Here is an 18,011-nt window from a genome sequence, read left to right as displayed (position 1 = left end):
AACAGCTGTCAAAGTAAAAAACAGAACAGACACAGTATAAAGTTTGCCACAATGATTTGAGATTCCAACCAAATGTTTTTAAATGTTTTGCACTCTCTTCATTTGAAGTGATCTCGCATTTGTACAGTTTGTCCCTATGATCTAGATTGTTGGCAGTCTCAGCAGTATAAGTTTGATTTTTCCTTTTAATAGGATTATTATTACGATTACTATTGTTACAGAGCAACGCGTTACTGTAATCAGATTACATTTGTCTGTAACGCAGTAATGTAACGCATTACTGTTCAAAAAAATGTATGTAAAGTGTAAATTGTGCCCAGGTCACAAACACCTCTCCACCGCCACGAACTTTAGGCAACGTTATTTGCTAAAGACCCCCAGACTCATTATGTTTCTCTGCCCGGAACCTTACGGAAAAGACGACGCTGAAGTTCGCTTCCGATTCGGCAGTTAAGGGGACATTTAAGGGGAACTTAAACTGTCCGATTCAGCAGGAAAACTTAATCTAGGCTACATTGCTGATCGAGTGACTGATCCTCCGTCTTTTGTAACCTCTTACTGTATTGAAAGAGTGTTAGTCATTAAGGTAAATTATTAAGTATGTCTAAAACACACTTTTAGATTTGGAAAGCTTTATTCTATTTGTGAAAATGCAATAAAGGGAGATTTCACAATTTTTTCATATGTAGACCACATAAGTACAGTCCAGATCCCAAACCACCTAGACTTGTCAAATCTGGACTAAATTATTACAGAGAGGCTAACGAGTCTTAAAAACCCAGTTTCAGATTTGTGAAAGCCCTATTATATTTGTGAAAATGCAATAAAGAGAGATTTTACTGGTGTAGTGGTTTGGGATCTGGACCTGGTCTAATGGTCTACATATGAAAAAAAAACGGTGAAATCTCCCTTTATTGCGTTCTCATAAATACAATAAAGCTTTAACAATCTAAAAGTGTGTAAAATCTAAAAATAATTAATAATTTACCTTAATGATTAACACTCTTTCACTACAGTAAGAGGTCAAAAAAACGGAGTATCAGTCACTCAGCATTGTAGATTAAGTTTTCCTGCTGAATCGGACAGTTTTCAGTTCCCCTTAAATGTCCCCTTAACTGCCGAATCGGAAGCCAACTTCAGCGTCGTATGGAAAAGAGCATGTTTACCGACACCAGCCAAGCAGCCACTTGATTTTCAAAACAAAGCCGAGATGCTTATGGCAGCCAAAAACAGTAAAAGCAGTAAATACACACATACAATACTATTTACTACTGCTATAACTATACTATAAAACATAATAGTAACGTATTTTATAAAGTCTATGGTGGCAGCATGAGCATACGAGTCTAGTGGAGGAAAGTTGCCTGTTTGAACAGTAGAATCGTCGTGATTCTGGGCAAGAGGAGCTGACGGCCGCCAGTACTGTAGCCTTATTTGACACATTTTGGGCTGATGTTTAGCTACAACTTAGCTAGTTGTCAGATTTGTGCTATTATTAATAATAAATAATCAAGATACAGTATGTAGAAATAGTATTTATATATATAAACGTTTGCTAAGTAATCGCACCACTGCCTTTGCAGGAGAAAACATATGCGCCTTTCTTTTGAAATAACGCAACTTGACCCCGGAAAGACAGACGGATAAGTTACAATGTAGTTTATACAACGGTCTATGAGTTTATGCAGCGTTTTGAAACAACTTTAAATTGGTGTTTTAGTTTTTACGTTATTTTCTTTTAACTACTGCGCGTATTCCAGTCAACAGTCATTTCAGTTTGCTCGGTTGGTCAGCTAGCTAAATAACTAACGTTTCCGTTAGTTGTGTTGACACAACAGGAAGGATTGATGTTAGCAGTGTCGGTCAAATTTACGGACTATCGTTAGCTAACGTTAAACGGTTAGTTTGCTAATGCCTGCTGTCCCACCACCAAGGCCAGGAGCAATGCTAGTATCTGCTGTTATAATTCGTTTTTCCCTCATCCCGGAGATTATTTAGCTTTGGTTTCTGTTTAGCTCGTTTTCAGTTTTGCCACGAGCGACATTTTCTGTGGCTAGCTGAGCTAAGTTATCGTTCAGATAGGGGGAAACGCTAACCTACGTCGTGGTGAAAACTGGCTCAGCTTTAGCACTTCAAAGTTCATGTTTCCTGTTATATTGAATTAGCTGTGGGATAACCCAGTTGCTATGGTGTCTGCGATACCGCTGGTGAGTAAACCCCACCTTCTTAAACAGGGAGTGACCCTCGTGCGTTCACAAGTCACTTTGTTTTAATTTCCCCACTTGCCAACAAAGCGACAGGGACTTAACAAGACTGGGGCCCTTGTAGTGAAACTTGTGTCCATGGTGTCTTTCTCACTATCTAATGCAGCACCTGCCAAGTTGAACGACATACAGTGAGACCCCTGGTCCAGCATGAAGGCCCTCGGATCCAGAGTCTCCTTCTGTGCGGGTTTCGCGGTGGGAACCTTCACACTGTACGTGTTTCTGCGGCAAACGTGGTTTGAGAGGACATTGTCAGCACAGCAGGCCAGCAGCTTTGATAAAGTCCATGACTACCAGCAGCAGCTTGAGGAAGAGAAGACAATATGGAAGAAGGAGAGGTCTGCTCTTTTCAACCTGAAGCACCCTCATCATATAGGTATGCCTGCTGTGTATCACCGAACTACTATATCAAATTTCAGCTTCCTTGTGCTTAAATTCCCTGCCTACAGTAGGGCAGTGTTTCTGTCCCTCTCAGACACTGCATTGGGCTTTATGGTCTGATCCTAATACACAACTCGATACTTGTATTGTAATGTACAACTTCACTGTAATGTCTCACAATAACGTTTTTCTTTACACCCAATAGGCTATTTGTAGACAGACTAATTCTCTTCTACATGCATGTTGGAAGCACCTCTAATGTACTATTCAAATCTGCACTGTGGATTAAAGTGGACAGAAAGTGTTAATTTGTGCAAATGATGGCTAAGAGCAGGTTTAGATTTCACTTTTTTATTACAGCGGCTGAGTTTCTTTTTTTTTAACATTATATGGCTTACTTCCAGGTATATATGGAGATTAAAAAGAAAGACACTGAGGAAATTGACCTGGGAAATCCAGAAACTAGAAAGAGAATTAGGCTTAAGTGATAATCAATGCACACAGTAAGCATGACTGTAACACAATGTATTAATCAGTTATTTTTGTTTTATCACAAGTTCCCAGCAGACAAGTGATCCCAGTGACATAAAAGGCCAAAAAACATTGAGGTGTTGTATATGTATAGTTAGTGGTCCAGTGAGCTAGGACTATAATTTGGGAGAATTGTACTGTAATTATGAAACCTAATAACCACAAATGGTATGCTAACAATGCTTAATAAAATGCACATGGAAGAGTAACATGCATGATGCTTTATTGTTAAAGAAGACATAAAAAAACTTAACCATACAAACACATTTATATAGGACTTTATGTATTGCCCTTATTGCCCTAAACTGATCCATTGTAAACACATTTGCAACTTTATCATGTGTATGTCATTATTAATCATCTCAATGCAATGATATATATTCATCAAACCTTGAACAACAATATGAGCAGCAGTCTTCATGAACGCAATATAACGGCAACAATGACTGTCATATGAATAATTATAAAATGAATGGTCACAATAACAGTTCTTAATTGAATTGCAGGCTAATACAAATAAGGCAAAATCCATCAGAATGACTGCTGACTGAACACAGCAGGCACCAGGATATTAACCAAGCCTGGCTGTTAGCCTGGTCTGGAGCAGGCTAGCTGCACAGAATATTCTCCATGGTAATTTATGAGCCACTTCTTTCATTTATAACAGAGTCAAGGCTTAATTCAGCCAGAATAACTGGAAAATCCCGGCTTAATCCGCTATCTAGGTTTTGTGAAATAGCCCTCTGGTTTCTTAAGTGCTTGTAAACACACTGCATGTGTACATGTTGTCTGGTTGGAACTGAAACGGGACTGGAGCACAGGGTTTCAAGTAACAGACAAACCTCTTTTTTTTTTTGATGACTGTCTCAATGAATTTGGTTCAGATATATAGCTGTACACTGTTGTGTTAATTTTTTGATACATATTGATTAATCTTAACATCCCTCTAAATATTCAGTATTTATCTACTGTATGTAGGGGAATATTGTCAAGTTTTAAACACGTGGAACAGTGTACACTAAGTGCTTACCAATAGCATAAAATGGATCATGCAAAAGAGAAAAATTGTCTTCAGCAAGGCAAGTGTGCCGATTTGCATGGGTGTATTTTTATAATGTATTTGTCGCTCATGTTTATTATCTGCTTTTTATTTTTAACCATCCACTTGAGCTGGGTTTTCTATGCCATACCCTGCTACCACCATCAGGGCATATTTTATTTCCTCCTTTTGAATGTTGTCTTTTCCCCTCCAAGAGCATATTATATACTGTATATTATATGGGATATTGTCACAGTTTTGTATATAAAGAGTATTGTATAAAATGTGATATTAATGTTTATATCTCCTCACTAGGTGAGGATAGCGGCATGGCTGACGAACTCTACAAAAAGGTGCGTATTCTTTGCTGGGTGATGACTGGACCCAACAACCTGGAGAAGAAGGCTCGGCATGTAAAGTCCACGTGGAGTCGCCACTGCAATGTTGTGGTCTTCATGAGCTCTGTGGATGACCCTGACTTCCCTACGGTGGGCTTAGGTACAAAGGAGGGTCGGGACCAGCTGTACTGGAAAACGATCCGGGCCTTCCATTATGCCTACGAACATCATGGCAATGAGGCGGATTGGTTTCTCAAGGCAGATGACGACACCTACGTAATCGTAGACAACCTACGCTGGGTTCTTTCGAATCACACGCCGGACGAGCCAATTTATTTTGGCCGAAGATTCAAGCCCTACACCAAGCAGGGCTACATGAGTGGCGGTGCGGGCTATGTGTTGAGCAAAGAGGCTCTGCGGCGATTTGTAGAGGGATTTAAAAACAAACTTTGCACTCACACAACCTCTGTAGAGGACCTGGCAATGGGGCAGTGCATGGAGAAAGTTGGGGTGCTGGCAGGGGACTCCAGAGACACTGTGCACAGGGAGACATTTCACCCATTTATCCCCGAGCAGCACCTTACTGCAAAGTTTCCCAAGAGCTTCTGGTATTGGAGCTACTGCTACTACCCCATCTCAGAGGCAAGTGCAGCAAACTTTATGGACTTTCTCTGCTTCTATGCTATTCAATACCTCTCATATTAGCCAGTGAACTGCTAGTTTTGCTGCTCTCTCTCTCTCTGTCTCTCTCTCTGCTTGAATTTGTTGTTGTTGTTTTTTTTTTCTATTGATCACATTTGAATGCCCGGTTGTGCGCCCAACCCGCTCCACAGGTCCATCACAGTGTTTATCCCGATTTTCTTTCCCCTTGGCATTTTTCTTGCCTCCGCGCCGGCTCTAGCATTATGTTTTTGGGTTGTCCGTCTGTCTGTCCTATTCTTGTGAATGCGATATCTCAAGAGCCCCTGGAGGGAGTTTCTTCAAAATTTGGACAAGCATCCACTTGGACTCAAGGATGAACTGATTCGATTTTGAACGGTGTTTTGCAAAACACTCTTCTGGGTATTATTCAGCACCATCAGGGCCGTCCACACCAAGTAGTGTTAATTTCGTCAGACAAGACGAGACTAAATATGTTCGTCAACGACCTTTTTTCCATGACTAAGACGAGACGATGACGAGACTGCGCCAATGTCCAAAAACGCTGACTAAGACTAAATTAACATGCATTATTGTTGACGAAAAAAGAGGAGACTAACATGTTTTGCATAAAATAAAAACTAAGATTAAAATCTCTCTTCATTTTCGTCTACAATCGTCTCTACTTTTCCATCATGAGATAGAATATTCAGCTGTTACCGAGACCCGGTGCTACGGCACCTACCAGACCGAATAGCAACGCGGATTTCGGCTGAAAAAACAAAACAAACCCATCAGAGAGATAGCAAACATTAGGTGCGGCTAAATCAACTGTTTGGAACATTCTTAAAAAGAAAGAACGCACCGGTGAGCTCAGTAACACCAAAAGACCCGGAAGACCACGGAAAACCACTGTGGTGGATGACCGAAGAATTCTTTCCATGGTGAAGAAAACACCCTTCACGACAGTTGGCCAGATCAAGAACACTCTCCAGGAGGTAGGTGTATGTGTGTCAAAGTCAACAATCAAGAGATGACTTCACCAGAGTGAATACAGAGGGTTCACCACAAGATGTAAACCACTGGTGAGCCTCAAAAAAGGAAGGCCAGATTAGAGTTTGCCAAACAACATCTAAAAAAGCCTTCACAGTTCTGGAACAACATCCTATGGACAGATGAGACCAAGATCAACTTGTACCAGAGTGATGGGAAGAGAAGAGTATGGAGAAGGAAAGGAACTGCTCATGATCCAAAGCATACCACCTCATCAGTGAAGCATGGTGGTGGTAGTGTCATGGCGTGTGCATGTATGGCTGCCAATGGAACTGGTTCTCTTGTATTTATTGATGATGTGACTGCTGACAAAAGCAGCAGGATGAATTCTGAAGTGTTTCGGGCAATTTTATCTGCTCATATTCAGCCAAATGCTTCAGAACTGATTGGACGGCGCTTCACAGTGCAGATGGACAATGACCCAAAGCATACTGCGAAAGCAACCAAAGAGTTTTTTTAAGGGAAAGAAGTGGAATGTTATGCAATGGCCAAGTCAATAACCTGACCTGAATCCGATTGAGCATGCATTTCACTTGCTGAAGACAAAACTGAAGGGAAAATTCCCGAAGAACAAGCAGGAACTGAAGACAGTTGCAGTCGAGGCCTGGCAGAGCATCACCAGGGATGAAACCCAGCGTCTGGTCATGTCTATGCGTTCCAGACTTCAGGCTGTAATTGACTGCAAAGGATTTGCAACCAAGTATTAAAGTGAAAGTTTGATTTATGATTGTTAATCTGTCCCATTACTTTTGGTCCCTTAAAAAGTGGGAGGCACATATACAAACTGTTGTAATTCCTACACCTTTCACCTGATTTGGATGTAAATACCCTCACATTAAAGCTGAAAGTCTGCAGTTAAAGCACATCTAGTGCTTTAGTTTCATTTCAAATCCATTGTGGTGGTGTATAGAGCCAAAAAGATTAGAATTGTGTCGATGTCCCAATATTTATGGACCTGATTGTATGACAGTCTGCAGCTGCCGTTGTCTGAAAAACGACACATATGTTGCGTTCACTTCAAACTCGCCTCGCCAGCCTCCTGCTGCATTCAGTGTTATTGTAAAATACCATTTTCCCATTCAGTGGTTGTTTTTGTCGTTTAACAAGAATTTAGTGGTGAAATAAGGAAGAGACTCAATATTTATATAACTTTATATAATTTATTTGACTATTGACTGAAATGGTTATCAGAAATAATCTCAGAAATAATTTATTTAAAAAAAGACAAATGTTTTGACTAAAACTTGACGAAGATATATTGAGTTCTCTTTTGACTAAAATGACGAGACTTTTAGTCAATTAAAACTTGACTAACAAAAAAAGATGTGAATGACTAAATAAGACAAAATAAAAAATAAGTGACAAAATTAATACTAATCCCAAGAACGATAACTATAACTTTTAAAAATCGTTCTAACTCAAGTGGATGGCGCAGTCCACACTACAACTATAAAGACAACGGCAGCGGTGAACGATATCCTTGGATCACTTTTCAGAACGAAAATCCATCTGAATTTACAACATGGCACGGTGAAGAGATTTGTTTCACACAGGTGGTCCGTGGCGTGACTTTTACACCCGGTGGGGCTACGATCCTTAAGTTCTGTATATTTTTGTATTTTTAAACCTTAGTACTTTGAAAGTATTTTTCATGTAACAGAAACCACTGAAAGTGAATCCTGTGTTCTCGTTCCGGTGCTCTGCATAGATCTGACCCACATCTGGTCACATTTGGTCGGATACTGAATTGGTGATACTAATCTTGGGTGCCTACCTTGAAACCATGGTGATTGTACGTCTTCTGTGCTGCTGAGTTAAACGTGTGTGTAGCATCCATGTTTCACCGAAAAATACACTTAATAGTACACTTTTTATTAAATTGCTTCAAAGTCTTCACTACATATGAGTCTGGACAGAACTGGAGGTAAACTGCAACTTGATTGGTTGCCGGAGTCATACAAATCGTAAGGCGGTAATTCTAGTTTGCATATAGTTTTACATTGTGACATTAACTGCAGAAGTATTTCCTGAATGTATTATCTTGTGACAGATATGCAAATGTGTTCACCCATTCCGAATGTGAAACTTTGTCTCTGTATTGGATAACCACATACTCTGTTTTTCCTCAGGGTCCAAACTGCTGCTCGGACGTGTCTGTGTCATTCCACTATGTAGACGCTTCACACATGTATTTAATGGAGTACTACACGTATCACCTACGTGCCTTTGGCTACAGATACCGTTACCAGCCACCAACCCCCCTGGGTTACAATATTGAGCAGTCAAGTTCCAGCGATGCCGCGAAAGGAAAAAAAGAGCTGACCTCTAAGGAGAGAGGGCAAGTCGAGGGGAATGATCCGTCCAGGACTGACAAGAGACAGGATGCAGATCCCCCACCTGCTGCTCCAGCTGGAAAATAACAGTATGACTTTGTGGGTGCATGAAGGGACAGGATCTCATTAGGTAGGCGGTATGTGTATTATATGTGTTTGCTTAATAATTCTGATAATCTTTGCTTGCTTTGCCCACTTTGATTCAAAATGTCCCCACATACAAGCGTGTTGCTGAAGGACTGTTACTAATGTGAAATGTGACTGCCAGACTGATCTTAAGGGAAAGAGAAAGAATGTTACCCTTGTTTTTACAACCGAACGTCTTCTTTAGAAGTCAGAAAAAGCTTTCTGTGGGCTGCGTTCATTTGTAAACTAACTAAAGCACCTTCTTAATCCATATGGACCTGTTATGGGAAAGTATTTTCCAGAGAAAAGTTAAATAAGATTTTGCCAATGTTTTATCCTTTTCATGACTATTGCAAACCCACCAAAACACCCTGATCTATTACTCCCTACAGTGAGGTAGTTCTTTGTTTGCTGGAGTTGTTTGACTACATTCCACACAAACTATAGGCCTTGGAAAATGTTTAAGGGTGAAATCCCCTTGTACATTCAATCAACCCCTCGTTTGTCTATAGGTGACATAGGTATTTCTTTAGAGCATATCACAGTTTTCTGCATCCCAAACTTGTTTCAGGCTGCATTCAAAAGCATTTTCACGATACAGGCAAGTGTAAAGTTCCGTGTCGTGTCGGACTGAATCTCTTTTTATTTGGTTGTATTCTGTGGTAGCTCTAAGAAGATTGAATTCCTGTAAAGACAGTCTCTCAAATATTAATAGTAAGGGCTGCAACTTAACTATTCTTTTTATTAGTGAAAAAAGCCTGTTATAATTTCCTAGTCTTCAAACAGTTTGCTTTTCCGACCAACAGTCAAAAAACATAAAAATGATCAATTAAGACAAAGAGAAGCAACAAATTCGCTCGAGAGAAGCTGGACCTACGTAATGTTTGAATTATTGAAAAAAGACAATTTATGGATCATCAAAATATTTGCCAGTCAATTTTGTCGTAATGAACATAGTCATGGAAGTGAAGGCAATTTAAGCTGTGATCTTGCAGCCTTAATTAAATGTTAATACGATGGGAAAAGACAACTACATCACACGCATTCATGTTTCCCTGTGGCTAATAGACTTAAACTGATGTGACCATGATGCTTTAAATGAATCGTTCAAAAGACTAAATTTATACAGTCCAGCCAAAGATTTCCATGAAGGACGTGACTGATGTCACATCCGTCACTGATAAATGGACAAGCCAATATTTGTGGTCTGGGTGCTTCTCATTTTATTTGTTTAGTTGGTGTGTATGTTGAGTTAACTGAAAACTTTCAGGATGTTTGTCTGCAGCTTTGTGTTAGTTTTATCTGGAATATGTGTTTTGTGGTTTGACCTTCAGCCAGACAAGGAAAGCAGTTAGTCAGATATCTCTCTTTCTTAGGAATGAAATGCACGCTTCTTCTACCCGTGCTTCCTGGAACTGGCACTGGATACACACACTTCACAGTTCCCCTCATCTCTCCCGAATGGACTCATCAGCTTGTGCCTTTTGTAAATTTGAGATTGTATGAGCCATCAGCTGCACACATGACTTTGCACTGTGACATTACCATGATGAGAGTGATGTTTTCAGATGAAGTATAATTTTATTGAATCCTTCCAATGTAATAAGGATGGCCTTTGGGCATGCCAGCACATGACTTGTTAATCACAGTGTTTTTTTTGTTTTTTTTTTAAATAAACAATTTTAGTTTCTACAATGTATAATTTTTTTAATTGTGTGTGGGCCAGTCCTTTTGTTTTGTACATTGTGTATATTTAAAAGTATTAACAGTTCCTGTACTACTTTGAAACCAAACAAAAAATAATAATTTTGTGGGTGATGGTAATTACCAAATAGAGAAACTGGCTTCAGGATTCCATGATGATTCAGACTAAACCTATTTGTCATTTATGTGAAAATTGAATACACGTTGAGTGTTATAATTGCTGTTTTTTTTAACCACTTAAACCTCCCACTCTCCAAGGTAAACCATGGAGCTTTTTCACAGCAGACATTTTGACTTGTCATAGTAGGAAAAGCACAGCTGAAATTGATAACCTTAACGATGGCTCAGTTCCATCAAGTGTCCCAGTAAGTTATTTCAGTGAGTCAGCATGCACAATACCAGGGCCTCTCCTAAGTGGAATGCAGCCATCATTAATGGTTTTGAATACACCTGTGCTTTTCCTACTATGACATGTCAACATGTCTATGTAGGAGGTAACTAATGCCTATCAAAATGCCTTTTGTACATGTTTACACTCAGTTTCTTTCTGTACACGAGCACAGAGAATGTTCAGTTTTTTTATATTAAAATGGAAAAGTCCAGTTTAAACCAAATCAGCATGTTTTACATAATGGTTTCCTTTTGAAATAATTTAAATATGTAAAACATTTTAGCAGCAAAGGGCTTCAGTGGAGATTCTTACTATCAGTCCTGCGGGCCCAAACACAGCTGATAACCATCACATCTGGTTTCTGATGCCAGTGATACAACACATCCAGTCCTCGACAATCCACTCCAACATTCAAATTGTGTCTAAGGGATAGGTGTACAGTGTGTACTGTTTTTATATCTGAAATGTATTTATGTTGGTTTTGACATCTAAATTGAGGTGTTATATTTTAGTGTGTAAATGAGTATTGTGTGAGTTTGTGAGCATACATGATCAAGTGTGCAGGGTTGTTTTCAGTGAATGGTTTTTAATCACTATAAATAAATGCATATTTTATTGTACGTTTGTTTTACATTAGTTATGTCAGAACATTTTCCAGTGACAGTATAAAAGCATTCATGCATGGTTAATATGGCTTCACCTCTCTGTAGTTAAATAACTTTGATACATTATCTTCTCGTTACAGTAGCTGTGAGGACTTAAGTTTTACAGCCTTTGTTGAGGTTGAGGAGGCGTGACATCCTCACTACAGAAAGCCTTAAAACCTGAGGAGATAGAGAACAAGGTTAGCAAAAGATTCAGCGACACACATTGTTTTTTCTTTTTTAATTTTAGGGAGGATAATCAAAAGGCTTCACCTCTGCCTCCCGTGATTGAAAAATCGGCCATGCCTTGTCTGTAAATACTCCGGGGCTATTCCTGTTATGTACACAGAAATAGCAGGTTCTAACAATTCTCATAAACATATAACCAGTTTTACAAGATCTGATCCTATATGAAGGGGAAACTCAAGCTTCAAGTGTGGTATTGGGTTTGTAATACTGGCAAGTTTTTATTTCTGGTGTTGATTTAAAAAAACACTATGCACAATATCTGTATGTTTGTCTTACAAACAGCAGCCCAATACACAGTGAAATAGTGTAAAGTAAATCATATGTTGTGTGGCTTGCTGAAAGAATTGCTCTGTGTTGCTGAAGTCACTCACCTGTTCTCCGCCCCAACAGATCAGCGAGGAAGCGATCCATGTGTCCTGCGCAAGATGAACAAAAAATGTAATACAATGCCATAAAGCTATTAGGTGAGGTCATTACAGAAAAAATACTGGTTTGAAATTCATACTTTTTCTTGACATCGGGGTGTTTCTGTGGCCTGCAAAAAGAGTTAGGCGTTAGACGACAATAGTTTGCGTGTCATTGAGAGAGTACTGTCAGACAAGGTGTTTCCTACAAAAAAAACTCACTGTTTGGTTGAGCAGCACTTCTCCTTCCCATTAGACCCACAAAGCTGTCATAGTCGATCTTTTTAAATCTCTTCAACTCCGCATCTTCTTGAACACAGCTCTCCGGCTTAGCCCGAAAGACAAAACATCATTTGTTAGCCTGTTTGTTAATTATTGTGCATTTTAGCTTAAAATGTTCTGAAAATCAGCTACAGTGGCCTTAAAAATCAGGCCATAACACACTTGACTTTGTAAATATCGTGTCGATGTATGTAGCCTTACCTCTGTCAGTGATTTGTAGGTGTCTTCCTTACATCCAGACCTCACAGGAAATAAGACGAGGACGACTAAAGCGACCAGTGAAGCAAGAGTGCAGCAGTTTGGAGTTCTCTCCATCACTCTGAAATGTAAATCAGATTTACAGCAGAAAAAGCCTGCACATTACCAGGTTGGTTTATCAACACGTACGTAACTATTCTGTGACCAATTTCAACTAAACATTGATAGCAAACAATTTTACCGTAGTCACATACTTTATTTTCATGTTTTAGAGAAATTTGGGACAGTTGTTTGGACAGGGTCAACATTTTAATAAGTGTGATAGCAGCAACTAGTGGCCAGGAGTGAATCTTTTCCGTAGCTGACACTCGACAGGTTTAGTTAAAAGCTAAGGGACATTTCCAGTTGACGTTTTAGATCTGAATATGCGCTGCACGCTGATGAATCACACAAGCTATTATAAGCTATATAATGCATGTTAAGTGTTTCAAAGCCACCTTTCACTCTCATTGCGTCTGTAACTAAACCAGTATGTCAAGTGCAATTGTGATTAAGTCATCCATTCAAAGAGCATGACAGCCTGCAACAATCACAGCCTATCCTTCAACAAATGTGGTTGTCTCTTAATGCTCTTTAATTAATACATCTAAATTAAATAAAAGTCTTTATCTGCATTCCATTCAATCACAGCGAATGCAAACAAATGTTTTGTTGACTGTGGAGCTGGAGCACTGCATCTGTTGAATTGTAAGGCTCCTTTTGATTGTATGTACTTTGTGGGATGCTGTAATAGCTGGCTGCTAACTGTGTCCTGTAACAGTAGGCTACATTCGCAAGCAGGCCCAACACAACAGGGTTTCATGTATATTCCAACAAACTTATTTAAAACATGTCTTTAACTGTTGGTTGCAACAGTCATACTTTACCTTCAAAATAATGTGAAGCCCATGACCGCAGATTTGACTCAAGGTGTACGGTAATCTTTTAAACTAAAAAGCACATTTTGATAACACTGTTATGGGCCCATTATTACACATTTCAATTATTACTCCGCAGCAATGGTCGGGCCGAGCATTTTGAGCAGGAAAAGAAAAAGGTGGTGGATGGAGAAAAATGGCAAATAAACCAAGATTCTGTCAGCAGAAGTGCAAGAGACATTCCTGCTCATCCGTTGAGTATGCCCAAGCAACAGAGCTACTGTTTAAGTGAGGGTTGGTGAGTGGTGTGTAGGGGATTTGAACTCTTAACTCTCGCACTGAAAACCAGTATCAACCTTGTTGAGCTACAGCTCCTCTAAGCTCTAAGAAACCTGTCTCCAATCCACAAAGCATATGCCAGAGTACACAGTGGCATGTTAAGATAGGACACAAACTAGGTGTGTTGATGCTGATAAACCACTAAAACACACAGGGAAGGTGTCCAAAGCACCATGGTGCTGATCTTGGGGAGCTAATATCTGGGTGATGACATATCAGGGCATTGAATAGACCAGTGGTTCCCAACCTGGGGTCCGGGCACCCCTTAGGGGGGCGGCAAAGATCACAGGGGGTGCGCAAGTCTTTATCTGGTTTGAGGTTGAGGTAAAAAAAAAAAATATTTGCACATGTTAAACAAATTATGATAATACACTAGAATATATAATGTATACAAAAGTCTGTATAAAAACTATATATTTTTGTTCTCGCTTAAAATTGGAGGCAGGCTACTTAGTAGGCCAAACGTCCGGGACCTTTTAACCTGTGACCCTTGCTGTCATCAGGTCAGCTGCTAGCTGCTATTAGACACGGCATCACTATTTTATGAATGAAACATGGCAGAGAAACATAAAAGTGCTCATAACTCCTCTGTATCAAAAAAGAAAGTAAGGCTCTATCTAGAGAGTTACCTCAACTTTGGATTCCAGGGGGACTCAGCTTTTCTTAGACATAAGTAGGGTAGGCGCCAAAGACAAAAGGTTGGGAACCACTGGAATGGACAATGGGCAGGAATGCGTGAAAATGCAGGATTTTAAACTACTGTCAAAAAATCATTTCTCACTAGAAAAATCTGAGATTTTGTGTACTTAGTTAAAGGTCCCATGACATGGTACTCTTTGGATGCTTTTATATAGGCATTAGTGGTCTCCTAATACTGTATCTGAAGTCTCTTTCCCGAAATTCAGCCTTGGTGCAGAATTACAGCCACTAGAGCCAGTCCCACAATGAGCTTTCCTTAGGATGTGCCATTTCTGTGTCTAGCTATTGAGGAGGAGAGAGGGGGGGGCAAGGTGGAGGGTGGGGGTGTGGCCTTGACCAACTGCCACTTTGCTCGTATGAAAGCCATGATGTCTCTCTCTCATGGGTGGGCCAAATTCTCTGGGCGGGCAAAGCAGAGAAAGGGGAGGTAACCTTGCTCCTTATGACCTCATAAGGAGCAAGATTCCAGATTGCTCATCTGAGCTTTCATTTTCTCAAAGGCAGAGCAGGATACCCAGGGCTCGGTTTACACCTATCGCCATTTCTAGCCACTGGGGGACTATAGGCAGGCTGGGGGAACTCATATTAATGTTAAAAAACCTCATAAAGTGACATTTTCATGCCATGGGACCTTTAAGACAACATAGAGATGCCTGTAATGTATTTTCATGAAGATCAATGAATGACAAACTGATGTTTAAAGATGCTCTGTTTTGCATTGAGTGCAATGGTGTAGATCAGCGCCACCATCAGGAGCATACTTATTGGACTGATTAGGTTTGGCACAGGACTGGACTTGTGTGCAAATTTTGGTGAGTTTTTATGCATGGGAACCATAGACTGTTAATATTTACAGTATATGATGGGAACATAGATTTTTTATTTCTTTCTTCTTCGCTGCTCGGCCCCTTATAATACTGGCAAAAACAATAGGATCCACGCAGCTTCGCTGCTCGTTACCTAATAACATAACTAATGCAGCATGCAGCAACATGTACATGTTTGCATCTGACTACCAGCTTGATTAAAACTGCTTCATACTTCTCTAAGAACAGGTACTGTTGCCTTTTCTATGGAACTGGCTTTCAGACAAATTTGTGGAATAGAAATAATGTATGAAGTGAGTGTGAATTAACACTTTAAAATCATTATTTGATGGTCTATTGTAGTCTAGTGTGAACTAATCAAATAAACTCATAGTGACTTGATTATTTCTAAATGGTCAGCAAGAACTTATGGTCCTGTATTCATCATGATGCGTTAGTTATGCATTAGTTTTAACCATTTGTTTTGTACCCTCATAACGCATTACCAATTTCCTAATAATTTTCTTAAAGTTTTTGGACAGTAACATGGCACTTATTATGCAAAATAGAAAAAGTGTTCAATTGGTCAACATACTAATAATTCATTTCAATTAAATGACTTAAAAAGATTTTTCTTTAATCAATTCACAGCAGGTAAGCTGAACATGCAAAAATGTGCAATTTGTCTGAAGACATGCATAAAATTCAGAATATATAAACAATTAAGTTTGTAAAAAATAACTGAATAATGAATACACGTAGTTACTTGGGTTTAAATGGATACGTCCTTCCAAGAAATTCCTCTGGAAATCAACAACTGCTAAACTAAAAACGTTTTTTAAGAGTCTAGTTTCTATGAGTCTGGGTTTAAGTATCAATAAATTATTAGGAAATTACAATTAGGAAATAGTGGACCCATACAATAAAACTTAAGTAATCGAATTGCCCAACATAAATGCAGCATGTGGTGTTTTGTAGTGAAGATTAGAAACCAAACCTGTCAATTATTCAATTAATTCCATAATCCAATAAATCATAAAATTAGCCTTTTATATGACAAAAATCAAATCACATCATTTAATCAGAAAATAGGCTGGTACAGTATATTCATGTCTTCTCTGAATGAACAGAGTAAGCTCTCATAATGTCATTAGGCTCCTTTATCACAATAATCTATTAATAATTAATGAAAACAACATGAAGTCTCACCTGTTCACAGTGTTGAAAAATCTTGATCTGATGCAGTATAAACCAGTGATCACAGAAGCTCTATGCCAACTCAAAATATGTCTTTCACTCAGTGGCGTCTCTACCTCAATTATTATAGTCCTTGAAGCTAATTTGTAATCCAATTAGAGCTCCACCCGCCACCCAAACCCCCATCACACACACACACACACACACACACACACACACACACACACACACACACACACACACACACACACACACACACACACACACACACACACACAGAGTTTGCATCTTTCTCATAAATCTAATCGAATAGCTGAAAGATGCAACATATTTTTGGAAAGCAATGATAATATGAGAATTTAATTATATTATTTGTAATGAAATAAACATTAAAATAAACAATATGCCACAAGGTCACACAACATGGCAAATGGTTATAAGATGGATGCATTAAAGGTTCTAATATATCTTAATATGGTACTATTGTCGATATACATTATACTTGTTTTGCTCATAAATGCAAACAAAAACACTTGAACTACAGTGTGTGTGTGTGTGTGTGTGTGTGTTTGTGTGTGTGTGTGTGTGTGTGTGTGTGTGTGTGTGTGTGTGTGTGTGTGTCCCAGTAGAAATTGAACGTATAATGTGTAAGTGGACTGGACTTGGAATCAGTGTACGCCCTTGCAAGCGGATATTGCTGTTCTGTCTACACCGTCAAAGAGAGCCAAATTACTCCCACGCTCTCTGAAAGGACAAGCAGAAGCCTTCCCCCTAACCTTTTCTATCTACAAATAAATAAAAATATAAAAATAATCAAAAGTTTGATTGCACCCACTTATATTGTATTTATTATTCATAAGATCATATTTGAACAGCAATAAATCATTCGGTCTCACAAAGCAACAACTCATACCTAAAGTACTAACCCATACTGTGTTCATGACAGCAATTAGCATGGCAGAGGTGTTCTCTCTCTTCTTTATTGTTTGTTCATTTCAGATTGCCTTGAAGCTCTGACTTTTATTAGGAAACTAAAAGTCCTCTATAGCTGAGGTGTTCTTTAGGAGCAACCTGGAAAACTCGACTTGGCCATGTCAGCGGTGCATTACAGTAAGACAGGACAGATAGAAAAACCTTCACTACCTTTTAACCTGGCTTCATGATTGTGTCACTTGTGTTTTGAAAGCAGCCAAAGGAATACAGTTTGGAATTTTGTTATGTTTCTGTCTCAGCCCCTTAAATGCGCTGATGTGAGAAGTACACTTAGCACAAATGCAGCATATTTTTACACGTGCCACAGACTAAAACATCCCTTTACAATAATACTGTAAATGCAGATGTTCTAATAGGAGTAGAGAAGTAGAGAATAGACCTTTCTTGATAATACTTGGTGCCAATACCTCCAAAACCTCAACTAAATGTTGTTCATGTCTATGGTTAAGCACCTCAAACAAATACCTTACTTCTTTAATCTGGG

General features: G+C 39.1%; 2 protein-coding genes across 5 annotated transcripts; one reads left to right on the top strand and one right to left on the bottom strand.

Annotated features, from left to right (window-relative positions):
- The first annotated feature begins 1,624 nt into the window (after nucleotides 1-1,624).
- Nucleotides 1,625-12,760, top strand: c1galt1b (core 1 synthase, glycoprotein-N-acetylgalactosamine 3-beta-galactosyltransferase, 1b). 4 transcript variants are annotated; one of them, XR_005639046.1, is made up of 7 exons: nucleotides 1,625-2,207; nucleotides 2,371-2,640; nucleotides 4,531-5,195; nucleotides 8,375-8,708; nucleotides 11,545-11,643; nucleotides 12,083-12,156; nucleotides 12,618-12,760. XR_005639046.1 is itself a non-coding variant. In XM_039798869.1 (5 exons), exons 2-4 carry the CDS (start codon nucleotides 2,415-2,417, stop codon nucleotides 8,663-8,665), a joined length of 1,182 nt encoding a protein of 393 aa, XP_039654803.1. In that variant the 5' UTR covers nucleotides 1,625-2,207; nucleotides 2,371-2,414; the 3' UTR covers nucleotides 8,666-8,708; nucleotides 10,081-11,419. The 4 variants fall into 4 exon arrangements, 3 of the variants coding, with proteins under 3 accessions (XP_039654803.1, XP_039654801.1, XP_039654802.1); XM_039798869.1 differs by lacking the exons at nucleotides 11,545-11,643; nucleotides 12,083-12,156; nucleotides 12,618-12,760 and adding an exon at nucleotides 10,081-11,419; XM_039798867.1 differs by lacking the exons at nucleotides 11,545-11,643; nucleotides 12,083-12,156; nucleotides 12,618-12,760 and having other exon boundaries at nucleotides 8,375-11,419.
- Nucleotides 11,493-16,617, bottom strand: tac3b (tachykinin precursor 3b). Its single transcript, XM_039798870.1, has 7 exons — nucleotides 16,547-16,617; nucleotides 12,580-12,697; nucleotides 12,319-12,424; nucleotides 12,198-12,227; nucleotides 12,064-12,108; nucleotides 11,717-11,777; nucleotides 11,493-11,623 (listed from the first exon to the last, which is right to left on the bottom strand). The coding sequence occupies exons 2-7, from the start codon at nucleotides 12,691-12,693 to the stop codon at nucleotides 11,617-11,619; spliced, it is 363 nt and encodes a 120-aa protein (XP_039654804.1). The 5' UTR covers nucleotides 12,694-12,697; nucleotides 16,547-16,617; the 3' UTR covers nucleotides 11,493-11,616.
- Nucleotides 16,618-18,011: the final 1,394 nt, after the last annotated feature.

Source organism: Perca fluviatilis, chromosome 4 (assembly GCF_010015445.1).
Source record: "Perca fluviatilis chromosome 4, GENO_Pfluv_1.0, whole genome shotgun sequence".
Classification (NCBI taxonomy): Eukaryota; Metazoa; Chordata; class Actinopteri; order Perciformes; family Percidae; genus Perca; species Perca fluviatilis.
This window is presented reverse-complemented; position numbering and strand designations above follow the sequence as displayed.